The following is a 12,994-nucleotide window of genomic DNA, read 5'->3' as shown; positions in this document are numbered from 1 at the left end:
ATCATCCCAGGTCAGTTACAAGGCCAAATATTAATATTTAGCCCTTCCAAGGGTCTCAAAGTACTCTGCAGACATTTATTAATCTTTACAAATCTTTAGACTCTGACCTGGGTAAATATCATTATTCCACTTTCAGATGGGGAAACTGAATAACTGAGAGTGAGACTAGTCCACAGACACATTAATAGTCAGTGGCAGAGGTGGAAGTAGAGCCCAGAACTCCTGGGTCTAAGTCCTGTGCTCAGTCTACAAGTTGAGTTACTTCCTCCATCTTAACAGTAGACTTACACTAAAGAGACCCAAAGCAAGGCTGATGTGTACATTCTCCAGCTATCTGGATCCTTTCAGTGCAGTTGAATTTTTTACATTGTTCCTTGCACAGAACTTTCATTTTTCTCAACCTGGTACTAAAATACTCAAAACAGTGTTTAAAGAAACTTTTTAGGGTGTTCTTATAGAATGAGAGCACCACACTGCCTTCTGTGGTGATATAGGGTTTTCCCTAGCGTTAAGTAAGTAGGGAGTGCTTCTACAGCTAGTTGAGCCTGGGACACTGTTTTTTAAAGATTTAGTAGAACAAAATATTCTGTAATTTTAATAAAACAAAATGTGCAGTGAGTGTAGCTCACCCACAGCCTGAATTTTGTAGTATCAAAGAACATTGCTGGTCACTCTTTCAGTCCACAGAGTATCAGTTGTCCACTAAAAGTTCAGACTGCAATCCATCTATTAAGATTGGTAGAAGGAGCATACTGCAACTGCATAAATAGTAGCTATCCAGAGGATATAAGCTAGGTAATGTATAAGTAATATGTAGCTCTTTATCCATTTGAACAATTCAAAATTGGTCTCTGATTTTTCACTGCTGAAATGACACAGGCCTTTTGCAATTGTATTAAGTTCTGACTCAGACAGCAATTTTCTGCCCATGAATTCTGGCAGTGATTACAATTCTAGTGATACTCCCAGCTGAGAAAAAAAAATAGTGATGGAAAGAATGATAACGATGACGGCAAAGTACAAACAGGCTCAACCTGCGTTTGATATAGGGTGAAAGATGTTCCAAAGAGGATAAGAGAAGCAAACAGTTTGAACATCTTTGTCATTGTTCTCAAGTAATATAATCTTTTAACAAAACAGCAGGTGCTAAAGTGCACATGATTAGTCTTTTCACTTGTTCCCTACTGAAGTGTTTTTTGTTTGTTTGGGGCTTTATTGTGAGTGTGTGGGGGGTGGAGTTGGAGTTGGGGATGTGCATGTGTGGGTTCTGTTACCTTTATTCTGTCCCATAATAACTACGCTCTGACATTCATTCTGTGAAGTGGTAGACATTATATAAAGGTGTTAGGCCATCTCTTGGTTCTTTTCATGTTCTAGCCACATACCTGTGTCAAGCAGGGTTGGTTCCAGCCATGAAATGCAGCTGTAGCATACAGTGCTCTTACTACCTATATTGGTGCAGATTGGTTATACTCTTCCTGTATTTTAGGACAGGCTTTAGATGATGTATAATGAATAAACTGATATCATTCCTGGAGCATAGAAAGGTGTGACTATTTTCCAGGTTTTTACTGATCTACACTTTTGCCATTTGTATTACAAAATTGTATTTTGATCACGTTTTGGATGAAATTTTGTGAACTTCTTCTTGATCTCAATGAAATGATAATTTTTAACACTAGTGCAACTCTTTGCAGTCTGGTAAGGGTTGTCCACATTTTACATATGAGGAAACTGAGGCACAGCATTAAGTGACTGGTTCAAGAATATACAATATGTTAGTAGCAGAGCAAGACTCCTTGATTCTCTAATCTATTCTGATTCTCCCAGACTATGTTGTACAATGAACACTGGGAAAACTATCTTGTAGCTGATCTAGGGTACCCAAAAGCGAAGAAACAATTATTGAGATTTAGTTGATAGTAACTTTGCTCCAAAATCACAAACATCCTGTAGGACAGGCGTTGATAGCTGCTAAATGGTTACACCTATTTAAGAACAGACAACATTCTAGAACTGAAATACAGCATGACGCTACTATTGTTTTGAAATGACATAAAATACTTTTGAAAGTGAGATTGCATACAGAAAGGAAAGAAATTTTCTTGCTCACAAGAGCAAGCTGACAGATTCTAATAGTCTTTCACATGCTGCACACAATAAACAGTCAGCTTATCTTTCCAAGAACAATAGAATTTCATGTACTGCTGCATGACATAAGAATTAGTTTTACATATCTCCATATCACTGACTCTCTTGTAAGTTAATCTCATCTCTCATCAATTTTTCACCAGCTTCACTCTGATGTTGATAAAGGAGATGGCTCCATCAAATACATCTTGTCAGGCGAAGGGGCAAGTTCCATTTTCATTATTGATGAGAACACTGGGGATATTCATGCTACAAAGAGGCTGGATCGGGAAGAGCAGGCCTACTACACGCTCCGAGCACAAGCACTAGATAGGCTGACTAATAAACCTGTGGAACCAGAGTCGGAGTTCGTCATTAAGATTCAGGACATCAATGACAATGAACCAAAATTTCTGGATGGCCCTTACACTGCTGGGGTTCCTGAGATGTCTCCCGTGGGTAAGTAGAGAATACATTGTTCATATCTTGGGAAATCTGTTCTTATTATCTTTTTTAAAATGTCATTATTTTTTTACGATATTACACAAGCTATTTAATTATCTATGAGCCACCTGCAACAGTTGGATGTTTGCAGGCTTGATGGGAAAATAAGGCTTTACAAAATATTTATTCTTTCAAAAATGTAGAAAAACTTAAATTAGCTACATAGGGATTTAGATAGGCATTTTATGGTGTACTTCTCATTTCAGTGCCCAGAACCTTTGTTTTATAATTCTCATTAAGAACAGAAAGTTTCACACCTACGCTCTGGCACAGAGAGGTGATAATACCTCCTTTTGTATACATCAACTCCATTATGAACAAATTCCTTTAAAAGCCATTTAGTACATAAAGTGTTTAGTGTGTGTTGCTTATATTGGTGTGTTAGAACTGTACCTCATTTGTAATAGCCAAATTATGCTCTGTGGGAAAACATGCATGGACCCAAGAGCAGAACTTGGCCCAACTTAAAAGAGTTTTGAAGTTTATTGGAATTAGAGAGTGAAGCCTTGTAAGTAGTTCAAGTATTCTACTGGAATATAGCAATGTGAATGAGGCACATCTAAACCCTATCTACATTCAGATCCATTATTTAGTCATTTTAAAGGACCAGCTCCTCAACAGGTGTAAATTGTCAATGTTCTATTGGCTTCAGTGGAGCTATGCTGATTTACACCAGCTGGCAATCTAGTCCAGAAACCGGCTCACTTACAGTGAGTTTTGTTCCAAGCTAAGGGCTTGTCTACGCATAAACTGGAATTGAAAAAAAACAACCCGAAATATGTTGTAATTCAAACCTTTTGTTACTTCAGTTACTTTGCAGCTGTATGTGTGGACACTCTTCTTTCAGATTAAGACTGCCCTATGTCAATTTAATTTAAATTGATTTTTTACTGATTTAAGTTGTATCAAAATGGGACATTCAATCTGAATGAACAGTGTCCACATACCCTGGTGTGAATTACAATCATTTTAGTTTTTTACAGTTTCGCTTTTGTATGTTGGCAAGCCCTATGTTACTGTTCCAGAATGAAAGGAGGAGAGAGAACAAAAAAAATAAATAAAATCTTGTTTAGGACTCTACTGAAATCATTAGTCACCATTACAAATAAAGGAGGCTCACTTGAAATCCAAAATATTAGCAGAGAGAACATAAGTAGAATGTTGCTTTTGTCATTTGATTTTACTTAGCAGAAGTCATAGATATGATCCCTCAGTTGATATTTTGCATTTGTCCATGATCATTTCATTCTAGGTCAGGGTCAGAAAAGGCAGAAGTAACATTTGAAGGAAAGAGGGAGATCAATATTCTTGTAAAATATTAGGGGGAAGGTGAAGAGGAGAGATACTTCTAAAAACTGTTTCCTGCTGCACTCTGGAAAGAGAAGATAATTCAAGAGACTTTTAAGAACAAATAATCCAAAAGTTTAAGAGCAATATATTCATTACCAAGAAAAACCAAAATACCGATGTTTCAGACTAAGTGACCTCTCCCAGGGTTAAGCTAGTTTTACTGCAGCATCACTGTTTTCAGTCATCTTTGTACTAAATATATATCATTCTTAAAGTGTTGGCTCAAGTAAATTTATTCATAGTGCAACAGGAAGTAAGGATTTAAAGCATCTAACTTCTTCATCTTGCACACTGAAGAACAGTATCTCCATCTTTCCTCCTGGTGTAACTTCTGCCTTTTCCCACATTGATTTATATTGTTAAGGCTGGGTCTACACTACCCGGCTGAATCGGCGGGTAGAAATCGACCTCTCGGGGATCGAATTATCGCTTCTCGTTGACAATTGATCCCCGAATCGACGCTCTTACTCCACCAGCGGAGGTGGGAGTAAGCGCTGTTGACGGGAAGCCGCAGAGGTCGATTTTGCCACCATCCTTACAGTGGGGTAAGTCGGCTGCGATACGTCGAATTCAGCTATGCTATTCGCGTAGCTAAATTTGCGCATCTTAAATCGACCCCCGCCCGTAGTGAAGACCGGTAGGGACCATGGTAAGTGCCACACTAAAAGTGAGGGCTTTCCCCCCCAAAAAATATAGTTGGAAACATTTTTTTTGTTGTGCGTTTGAAACTGGATTGTGCACCTGACTCTTTTGCCATTTGATAGCAACCCACACTAGTGTCATTATATATGGTAGAGAACACACACACTATTGTTTAATGTGAGCTACTTTCACATATTCCTTTGCTGCTTCACCAACATAAATGACTGGGTGAAATTCTCCCCTGAGCAGAGGATCAGCACAAAGTATATATACCATTTCACTCCTACTTAACTACTCAAAATGGAATTTAAGTGGGACTTGCGTGGTGTGGAAGCCTTGTGCTGACCTCTACATGGGTCTGAATTGCACCTCATTTGAGATTTCTAGAATAATACATTTTAAACATCTTCGGAGTTTGCATTGTAGTAATACTGAATACTGCATTAATATTGGATTAAGGGTTTAGTAGCATGAAGCCCTTGTGTGGCATTTATCTTACATAGTCACATTGATTCATAGTTTATTCATATTACATAATTTCTAATTAAACATCTGCAGCATTCGTGAAATATTAAGGGGGAACAAAGTATCTCTCTCCTATTTTGTCTAAAATTATATCCATGACAAGGATTCCTTAATTGAATATGAAACAGAATGAAAAAAGATCACAGGTTTATAAACCAAAATGAACTATAAAAGCATGAGAACTATAACCCCACACTTCCAAATAGCATTATTATGTAAGCATGATGATTCTACATTACATTTTGCAAATATTTTAGAACATTATCTGAGGACTATTGAAGCCAATCAGAGTCTTTCCTTCAGTGGGCTTTGGATTGGACCTTTTATGAAAATATTGGGCAGGGGAATATCTTCATAGAATCATAGAACTGGAAGGGACCTCAAGAGGTCATCTAGTCCAGTCCCTTGCACTCAAGGCAGGATTAAGTATTATCTAGACCATCCCTGACAGATGTTTGTCCACCTGCTCTTAAAAATCCCCAATGATGGAGATTCCACAACCTCCCTAGGCAATTTATTCTACTGCTTAACCACTCTGACAGTTAGGAAGTTTTTCCTAATGCCCAACCTAAATCACTAAATATTGATGGCTTGCAAATTTTTCATTGGAATTAAAAAAGCTCCAAAAGTATGGCCTATAGGAATGTCAGAGACAATAAAACATGTTAAATTATGGATAGAGTTATGAGTGACAATGTATTTTGCTTATTTTAAAAATGTAACATAATGTTATATTTCAAACAAAAAAATAAATCCCTTTGCGAATGGATCTAATGATGTAGGCTGGAATTTCAAAAGGGCTTAGTATGCAAAAGCTCCCACATTAGCATCTAAAAAAGTGGATTTGCAGAACACTTGAAAATCTGGCCCTATGTGCTTCAAAAGTAAGGAGACTGAAAATTAAGATTTTTACGCCTACCTTAATTCTGTCTCTTTGCTCTGCCAATTTTTCACTTACAAGAAATCCTCCCCATTACCACATAAAAGAAACATGTCTGTCTTGTTACATATATGATGGGCTTTCATCGTATGATGATTTATTAAATTTATTTATTTTTAATCTGTTATTTTGCCACTGGTCAACTCTGCAGGGACTTACAATTTTTTTTTTTAAACCAGACCTTTATCAAGCATAGCCAGTCACTAAAAATAGGTTTTCCTTAATGGGCCATGTCAGCCCTAAAAACAATCTTCTCCCCAATATTCCTTGCACAACCTCATTTAAAAACCCTGCCTCCCATACCACCGCTTTTTCTCAAGGTACACCTACAAACCCCCAAATAAGCTCCTCTGCAATAACCAGTTAACCTCAAGCAACCTTTTACCAACATGAATAGCCTAGGAGAATAGGTGACCTTTAGCAGTATTTCCTGAATCTGGGAATCCACCAAATCAAAGTGGGAATGAGTGGTAAAGCCAAGATTCCCTCACTCCAAATGTCCTGCTGCTATCCCCCAAAAGTTTAAATAAGAGAGTAGTTAGGTCACATGCTTCAGATTATTATAACTCTCTCTCTATATATATATAGTAATATTTGCTCCCTGCATGAAACACCATTTAATAAGCACACTGCTCCATTCTGCACTAGCTGTATTTTCTGGAAGAGTTTAAGGTGTAGCCTAATTACAGAGGTCCTACCTGGAAGTGACTAAGGCATGGATAATTGTGATTAGATCCACATCTAAAAGAAAAGGAAGAAACCTCCTTGGCAAGTACAGAGGATAAAATAATTTACAGTCTTATTTTTGGCCTATACAGGTATACGCAAACCACAAGACATTGTGAGGATGTGTATTTTGCTGCGTGTTCCACAGCCCACCTATGTAGGTGGATATGGTGCAGATTAATCTTATGCTTGTATCTGGAATTTGGGGTCTCTGACCAATCTTGGGATGGTGAATGAGATTCATTGGGGCTCCCAGTTCATTATTGATGACAGATGGGAATAAGGTGTGGTGTGGTTTGTATGTGGAGTATCAATTGCAAGATGTAGCATATCTACCTCATACCTGGAGGCCAGAAAGGGTTTGGGTCTGTGGTCTATAAGTACTAGGTGGGTTCACACTTTATAAGCCAATATGTGGAACTGATCATGGGATAGTGAGGTTATATAGCATATATTTGAATATTATATGAGGAAAAGTGGTAGGAAGTAACAGGTAGCTTTAAAGTTGGTGTAGGAATCTTAACTTCCAATTTCCTTACTTAAAAGTGTTGGTTTTGAATTATAACTACTATAGAAAAATCTGTTTTTTTTTCTAAGTAATATAGATTATTGTCCTTAAATCTTTCTTAACAAACTTTTGGCAATGAATTTTTCTTTTCTTTTCTTTTCTTTTCTTTAAGTAAAGTAAAACTTCCAAGTACTTCCATTTCTTTCCACTTCTATTTTAAATTATTTTAATAAAGAACTTTTGGAAAAGAATGAAATAAAAATCTTATTAACTTATATAAGGATAAAACAGCGGGGGGGGGGGGGGGGGGGGGGGGGGGGGGGAATGTATGTTCTACTCCTTGAGAGACGCAAAAGCAAGACTACCAGGGCTTTTTGTCACTATCTGCATTTTCTGAGCGTTACAAGTACTTACTCTCCAAACCTTGTCTTGTACTTCCCTTAGAACACATCTTCCTCCCAGGGGTAATTTTCTATACAAAACCTTCACATAGAAAACTTCCTATCTGAGGTGATTTTATGCTGAAAATTTGCTACACAAAGGCTTCTACATGCTAAATATCATATACATAAATAAGTAGGTTGCACACATTTCTTTTGTAAAAAGTCCTTTATAGAATATCTGCTCAGAAACACACATATAGATTTGTGTGAAGGTTACTATATGAAGGTTTTCTACCTAGAAAGTTTTCTGCAGGAGATATTTGTATGAAGGGACTTATCTTCACTCCAGAGGAGAGCCAGGTGTACCAAAGAATGGTTTAATAATTTAATAAGTCCCTGATTTATTCCTCTCATGAAGTTTAGAAGCTCAATTGGCTTCATCAGTGGAGTTTGAAAGTACACAAGTACAGTTAAATTTGAAGAATTTACAAGCTCCCTATGTTGTGGCTGCAGAACTTGTCATTTCCTTGTAGGCATTTGTTTGTAGACCTTGAAAAAACCATGAGCAGTGAACAAAGACCTTACTGTCTGAAGATGTTTTAAGCATCACTTGCAATATTTGCAGACCTTGTAAGCTCCATTGGCAATGCTTAGCGACCTTGTAAATTCCAACATAGTAAGCCTGGCATTCACAAGGAGTACAGAATATCAAATAATGGTTATAATATTCATACACTCCAATGTTAAGGATTCTGGCAGGGTTAAACTAGGCCTCTGTATTAGCTTTCATTGTAGCTCAAGCTGTAAAACCAGTTTAAAGTACTGAATCAAAGATCTTAAGTACCTACCAGGTCCCTAGGTTGCTGAGAGGAAGGTGACAAAAATCCACCATTCCCTGTCTAATCTGGCAGTGAGAGAAAAATTCCTTCCCAGCTCCCAAAAGCTGACTAGCCTGATGCATGCCCCAAGACCCAGAAACCCAGTCGTTCTCTGATCCCAAACAGGGGCAGGGTGGGAGTTGTTCATCCCAGATGCAGAATGACACCTCAGGCAAAGGAAAGGGCTTATTGACCTTCCCATCAAGTGCATGGGAGCCAATGGGCTTTTGCTGAACCCTTCCAGCCAGCCAGCCTCCTCTCCCCAAGCCAATGAGGAGGCTGAGGGCCCACAAGGAGGAGAGGAAAATGAGGAGAGGCTGTCCTTAAAGGGGCCAAAGGTTTTCTTTCCCCAGTTGGCCCCAGATAGGGAAGGGTGGTGGGGGTGGGGCATGTATAGAGTTGTTGCCATAGCTAATAGTGAGGTGGGATCTCAGCCCATTTCTGGGTGGACAAGTGTTTACATAGCAAATTACCATCACAGGGGTCCCTAATACATTCCCTTATTGGCGATCTGATCACTGAGGTCAAACATTAAGTGGTCATAGGGAATGAATGTCCCTCATACTTAAATCTGGTCCCTCCAGGTCAGGACTGAGCTACATTGATGGGGCAATGTGGGGTAGTTCTCACTGCCTATCTTGTGGACTACTAAAGCACTTACGTCACAAAAACAGCGAAGCCAGCTCTTTCATCAGAACGAAAAATAACCATAAAGGCAAAATATTACAATATTCAATAAGATTATGTACTTATTATACATTTCGTGAGGAGGTTTTAAAGGGCAGCAGTTAATCTGTACTGACATTACAAACTTGTATCATAGTAGCCTGTAGTAGTCATTTAGAAAGGTGAGCTAACATTCGAGTGGGATCAGTGTGGAAATGTAGGGTGGGCTAGTCACCTGTTATGTTAGGTGGAAGCAGAGGGATGGATCATTGTTTGTAAGTCTAGTTTGTTGCAATAATGTAATTCAGAACTGTGGGACATTTAACTAAAGTAGTGTCTTAAACCTTTCGTAGGAACTTCTGTGGTTCAGGTAACAGCTACTGATGCAGATGACCCTACTTACGGCAACAGTGCCAGAGTGGTGTACAGTATTCTGCAAGGACAACCTTACTTTTCTGTGGAGCCAAAGACAGGTAACTTTTTCAGGTTCCCCCACAGATAAGTCCACAACAATGCTGAAATATAGTTTATACTACATTTGTTTGAAACTCAGACGGGATACCTGCTAGTGCAGTGTGTTGTTAGAAAATGAAATGTGGTTTTAGCGCTCTTATTTCCACATGTCAAGAACATGTTCAGTTTATAAATTAACAGCACACATTTGAAATATATAACCACTTGAAAATATTTGTATCTGTCTTGTCCCTGGCTGTGATATCACCAGCTTTCTTATCCATTGCCCCTACACACACCAGCCCTCTTCAGGCTTCCCGAGATTCCTCTTCTGTATGACCATCTTTCTCAGCTTCCCTTTGCTGCCAAAAACTTCACTGTGGGGCTCAACCAGTCTTCATATCTGTATGGGGCCTAGCCTAGATTGTTCCTTTGAAACGTTGAACATTTCTGGATTGTCTCTAGATGTTCTCAGATGAGCATAATTCTCTGGGCATGCCTGTTTAAGAAGTCCCAACGGCATGCAAGTAGCCAGCTCAGGACCAATACAAAGCCATAAACCAGCTAGGGTCCAGGGTTAAACCTGGGAGTTGAGGCTGGTGTGTGGGTAGGGTTGTGGATTTGCAAGAAAAATGGTTTAAAAATTCAGACATTTCTTGATGAAATGATCAAAATTTCAACATCTCCACCGGAAGCCTGTTCCCACTTTCCACCATCTCAGTACACATCCGTAGCACCACAATGAGATTGAGTAATTTTTGGCACAAATTTCCAAGGTGTTCTTCACACACCACAAATCAGTGCCATTTATTTTACTTAAAAGTAGACTATAATAAATTCTATGGTTTACAATGTGGGCCTGCAAACATTTTGTGCAGAAGGATCCATTATTCTATTCCATTCTGCTTTGATCCACATATTGTACTCATCATTGTGATATCGGTAAACATTTGCCACCAGTTGCTGCATAGCTGCTGCAGTTATTGTTATCATTATTATTTTCATTTAAGCATTCATGATATTCTGTACAAGACATACAGATTAAGACTTGCCTCCCTACCTGATTTTATTTTGTACTCCTCTCGCTTCTGTGTTTTTATTCCCTTCTCCCATTTTGTAAATGTTGTCTCCTTTGGGATGTCTTCTGACTCCGGATTTCCTTTTCAGTGAGTGAAAATGAAAATTCTGTGAGAAATGTCAAACAATTCTTTTTCATTTTTATTAAAAAATTTCCATAGAAAATGTTTATCTTTTTTTTTCTTTGACCAGGGCTAAAAACAAGGCATTGTGCTTTTGAAACCAATAATCACCTGTCACTTTTCTTCCAGCCACTACCAAAAAGAAATATTTCTAAAAACAATTTTCTGAATGTTTCATAGGAATTTATGAACTTTTATAGCCAAACCATCATGCACAAACGTCTTCCTGAAGTTTGTGAACATTATCCATTCTATTGCATCAGTTCTTATGAAGACAAAATTAGTAACTTTTGCCCTTTTTCTTTAAGTATGTATCTGGTCCCTACTAATGCAGCATCTGAGTACTCAACAGTCATTAGTGAATTTACCCTTACAATGTCCCTGTGAAATAAGGAATTCTTACTATCCCTGTTTTACAGTTAACACAAACTGAGGCACAAAAAAAAAAAAAAAACGATTTACCCAAGGCAACTTAAGAAGTCGGTGGCAGTGCTGGGAATGTAACTCTACTGAGTCCCAGTGCAGAGCATAAACCACGTGGCCATCCTCTCTCCACGCTTTAACAATGCCTGAATTTATGAAAATGAGCTATATTTTGGTTTAACTGCATTCACATTAGGGGTTTTGTGCCTGTTTCTAAATCGATATACTGGTATCTAAAATTTGTGTAGACCAGCCTCTTAGATAGTGGCATGGTAACTTCTGCTCAATCAAAATCTTTGAAGAATGAGACTGAAATGTTTTGTTATGTTTTTATTAGTTGTGACGCCACAGTCCTCTATGTACATGACAATTATCTTCCAGAAAGTATGACTAATGTTGGAAGAGTTATGACAGTAGCTATAAATGACAAAAAGCAAGCAAATCAGAACATTTAGAAACAATTAAAAACAAATATATTGTGAAATTAAGTATTCATTTTTTTCCACAAATTTGTTGTACCATGAAATCTATTTGTAAAGCAAATATTTTTGCACAGAAAAGTTTAATGCGGAGCCCTGCATTCAAAAGAAGAGAAGATAAATAAAACTGTAACTAAACATTTGACAAATCTCCGATGAAGAGATATGGGCCCCAGTGTGCCTCTCCTTTATTTCAGTTGTTTGTTTCCTTTGTTGGTGACACTAAGCATTGGTAGAATAGATGCCTGCCTCTCTGGAAATCAGAGTTAGCAGCTGTACAATGTACCAAACATGAAATATTCATAAAGTCATCATGGTTTGAGAAAGAATATTTATTTATCTGATACGTATGGACAGAGCAGAATGGGTAAAGCACTGGATTTTTTGCTTTTTTTTATTTTTAAACCATAATTACAAATTGTATGTAAATGACTAAGTGGATATAGCAATAATATTATTTCATATATTAGAGTATTTCAGTTAATACATCAAAGCTACCTCATTACATGGAGTGCTTTAGAAGTAGCTACTGTTTAAATAAATAGTAGCCAATACAAAATAGCTTAATTTGAAGGCATTAGTAGGATATGAGATTAATAATACTAAGACTCCATTTGGTCAATGACAATTTCAAGACATTTGTTAAATTGCTCGCTCGGCTTGGAATCTTGAAAAACAATAACAAATGCGTCTTTCTCCATATCACCAAAATAGTGGGGAAATAAAGGTGTATGAGAGACTGGATGGCTGAGGACCCAAAAAATGTACAAGTGCCAGCAACTACATGAAGTACACTAGGGACTTTGATATTGCTATTGCTTTTCATAGAAGGCTCTCATAGTACAGTGATGGGTGGCAGTATAAAACCATAAGGCAGTATAAAACCATAAAACCCATGGTACCGTTGGTTGAAAATTGTTACCTTCTGACAACAGTGAATGGTGGACACTTTGAAATGAATGTGTGGGTTCAGTTCAATTCCCAGTGAAAAGGTGCCATGACAAAATTGATATTAATTACCTTGGCACTCTCAGCAGAGATGCAAAGGATTGAATGGATATGGAAACTGACCTAGAGGTAGTTATTTCAGACCAAGCTTCAAACAATTAGCAGGAGCTTACACTACATGGCTGATGCCTATGTAAAAGCTTTCTATGAATAAACTACTTTTCTTGATCACTAATTTCA

At 37.8% G+C, this 12,994-nt stretch overlaps 1 protein-coding gene across 1 annotated transcript in view; it reads left to right on the top strand.

Moving 5' to 3' along the window:
* Positions 1-12,994, top strand: part of LOC117873317 (cadherin-7) — a 102,141-nt gene that overhangs the window by 49,516 nt on the left and 39,631 nt on the right. Inside the window, exons 3-4 of the mRNA XM_034762553.1 lie at positions 2,295-2,589; positions 9,606-9,725. Coding sequence (XP_034618444.1) covers positions 2,295-2,589; positions 9,606-9,725 — 415 coding nt within the window. The remainder of the gene's footprint in view (positions 1-2,294; positions 2,590-9,605; positions 9,726-12,994) is intronic.

This window comes from Trachemys scripta, chromosome 2 (assembly GCF_013100865.1).
Source record: "Trachemys scripta elegans isolate TJP31775 chromosome 2, CAS_Tse_1.0, whole genome shotgun sequence".
Lineage (NCBI taxonomy): Eukaryota > Metazoa > Chordata > Testudines > Emydidae > Trachemys > Trachemys scripta.
The sequence above is the reverse complement of the archived record's forward strand: the minus strand, read 5'-3'. Positions and strand labels throughout refer to the sequence as shown.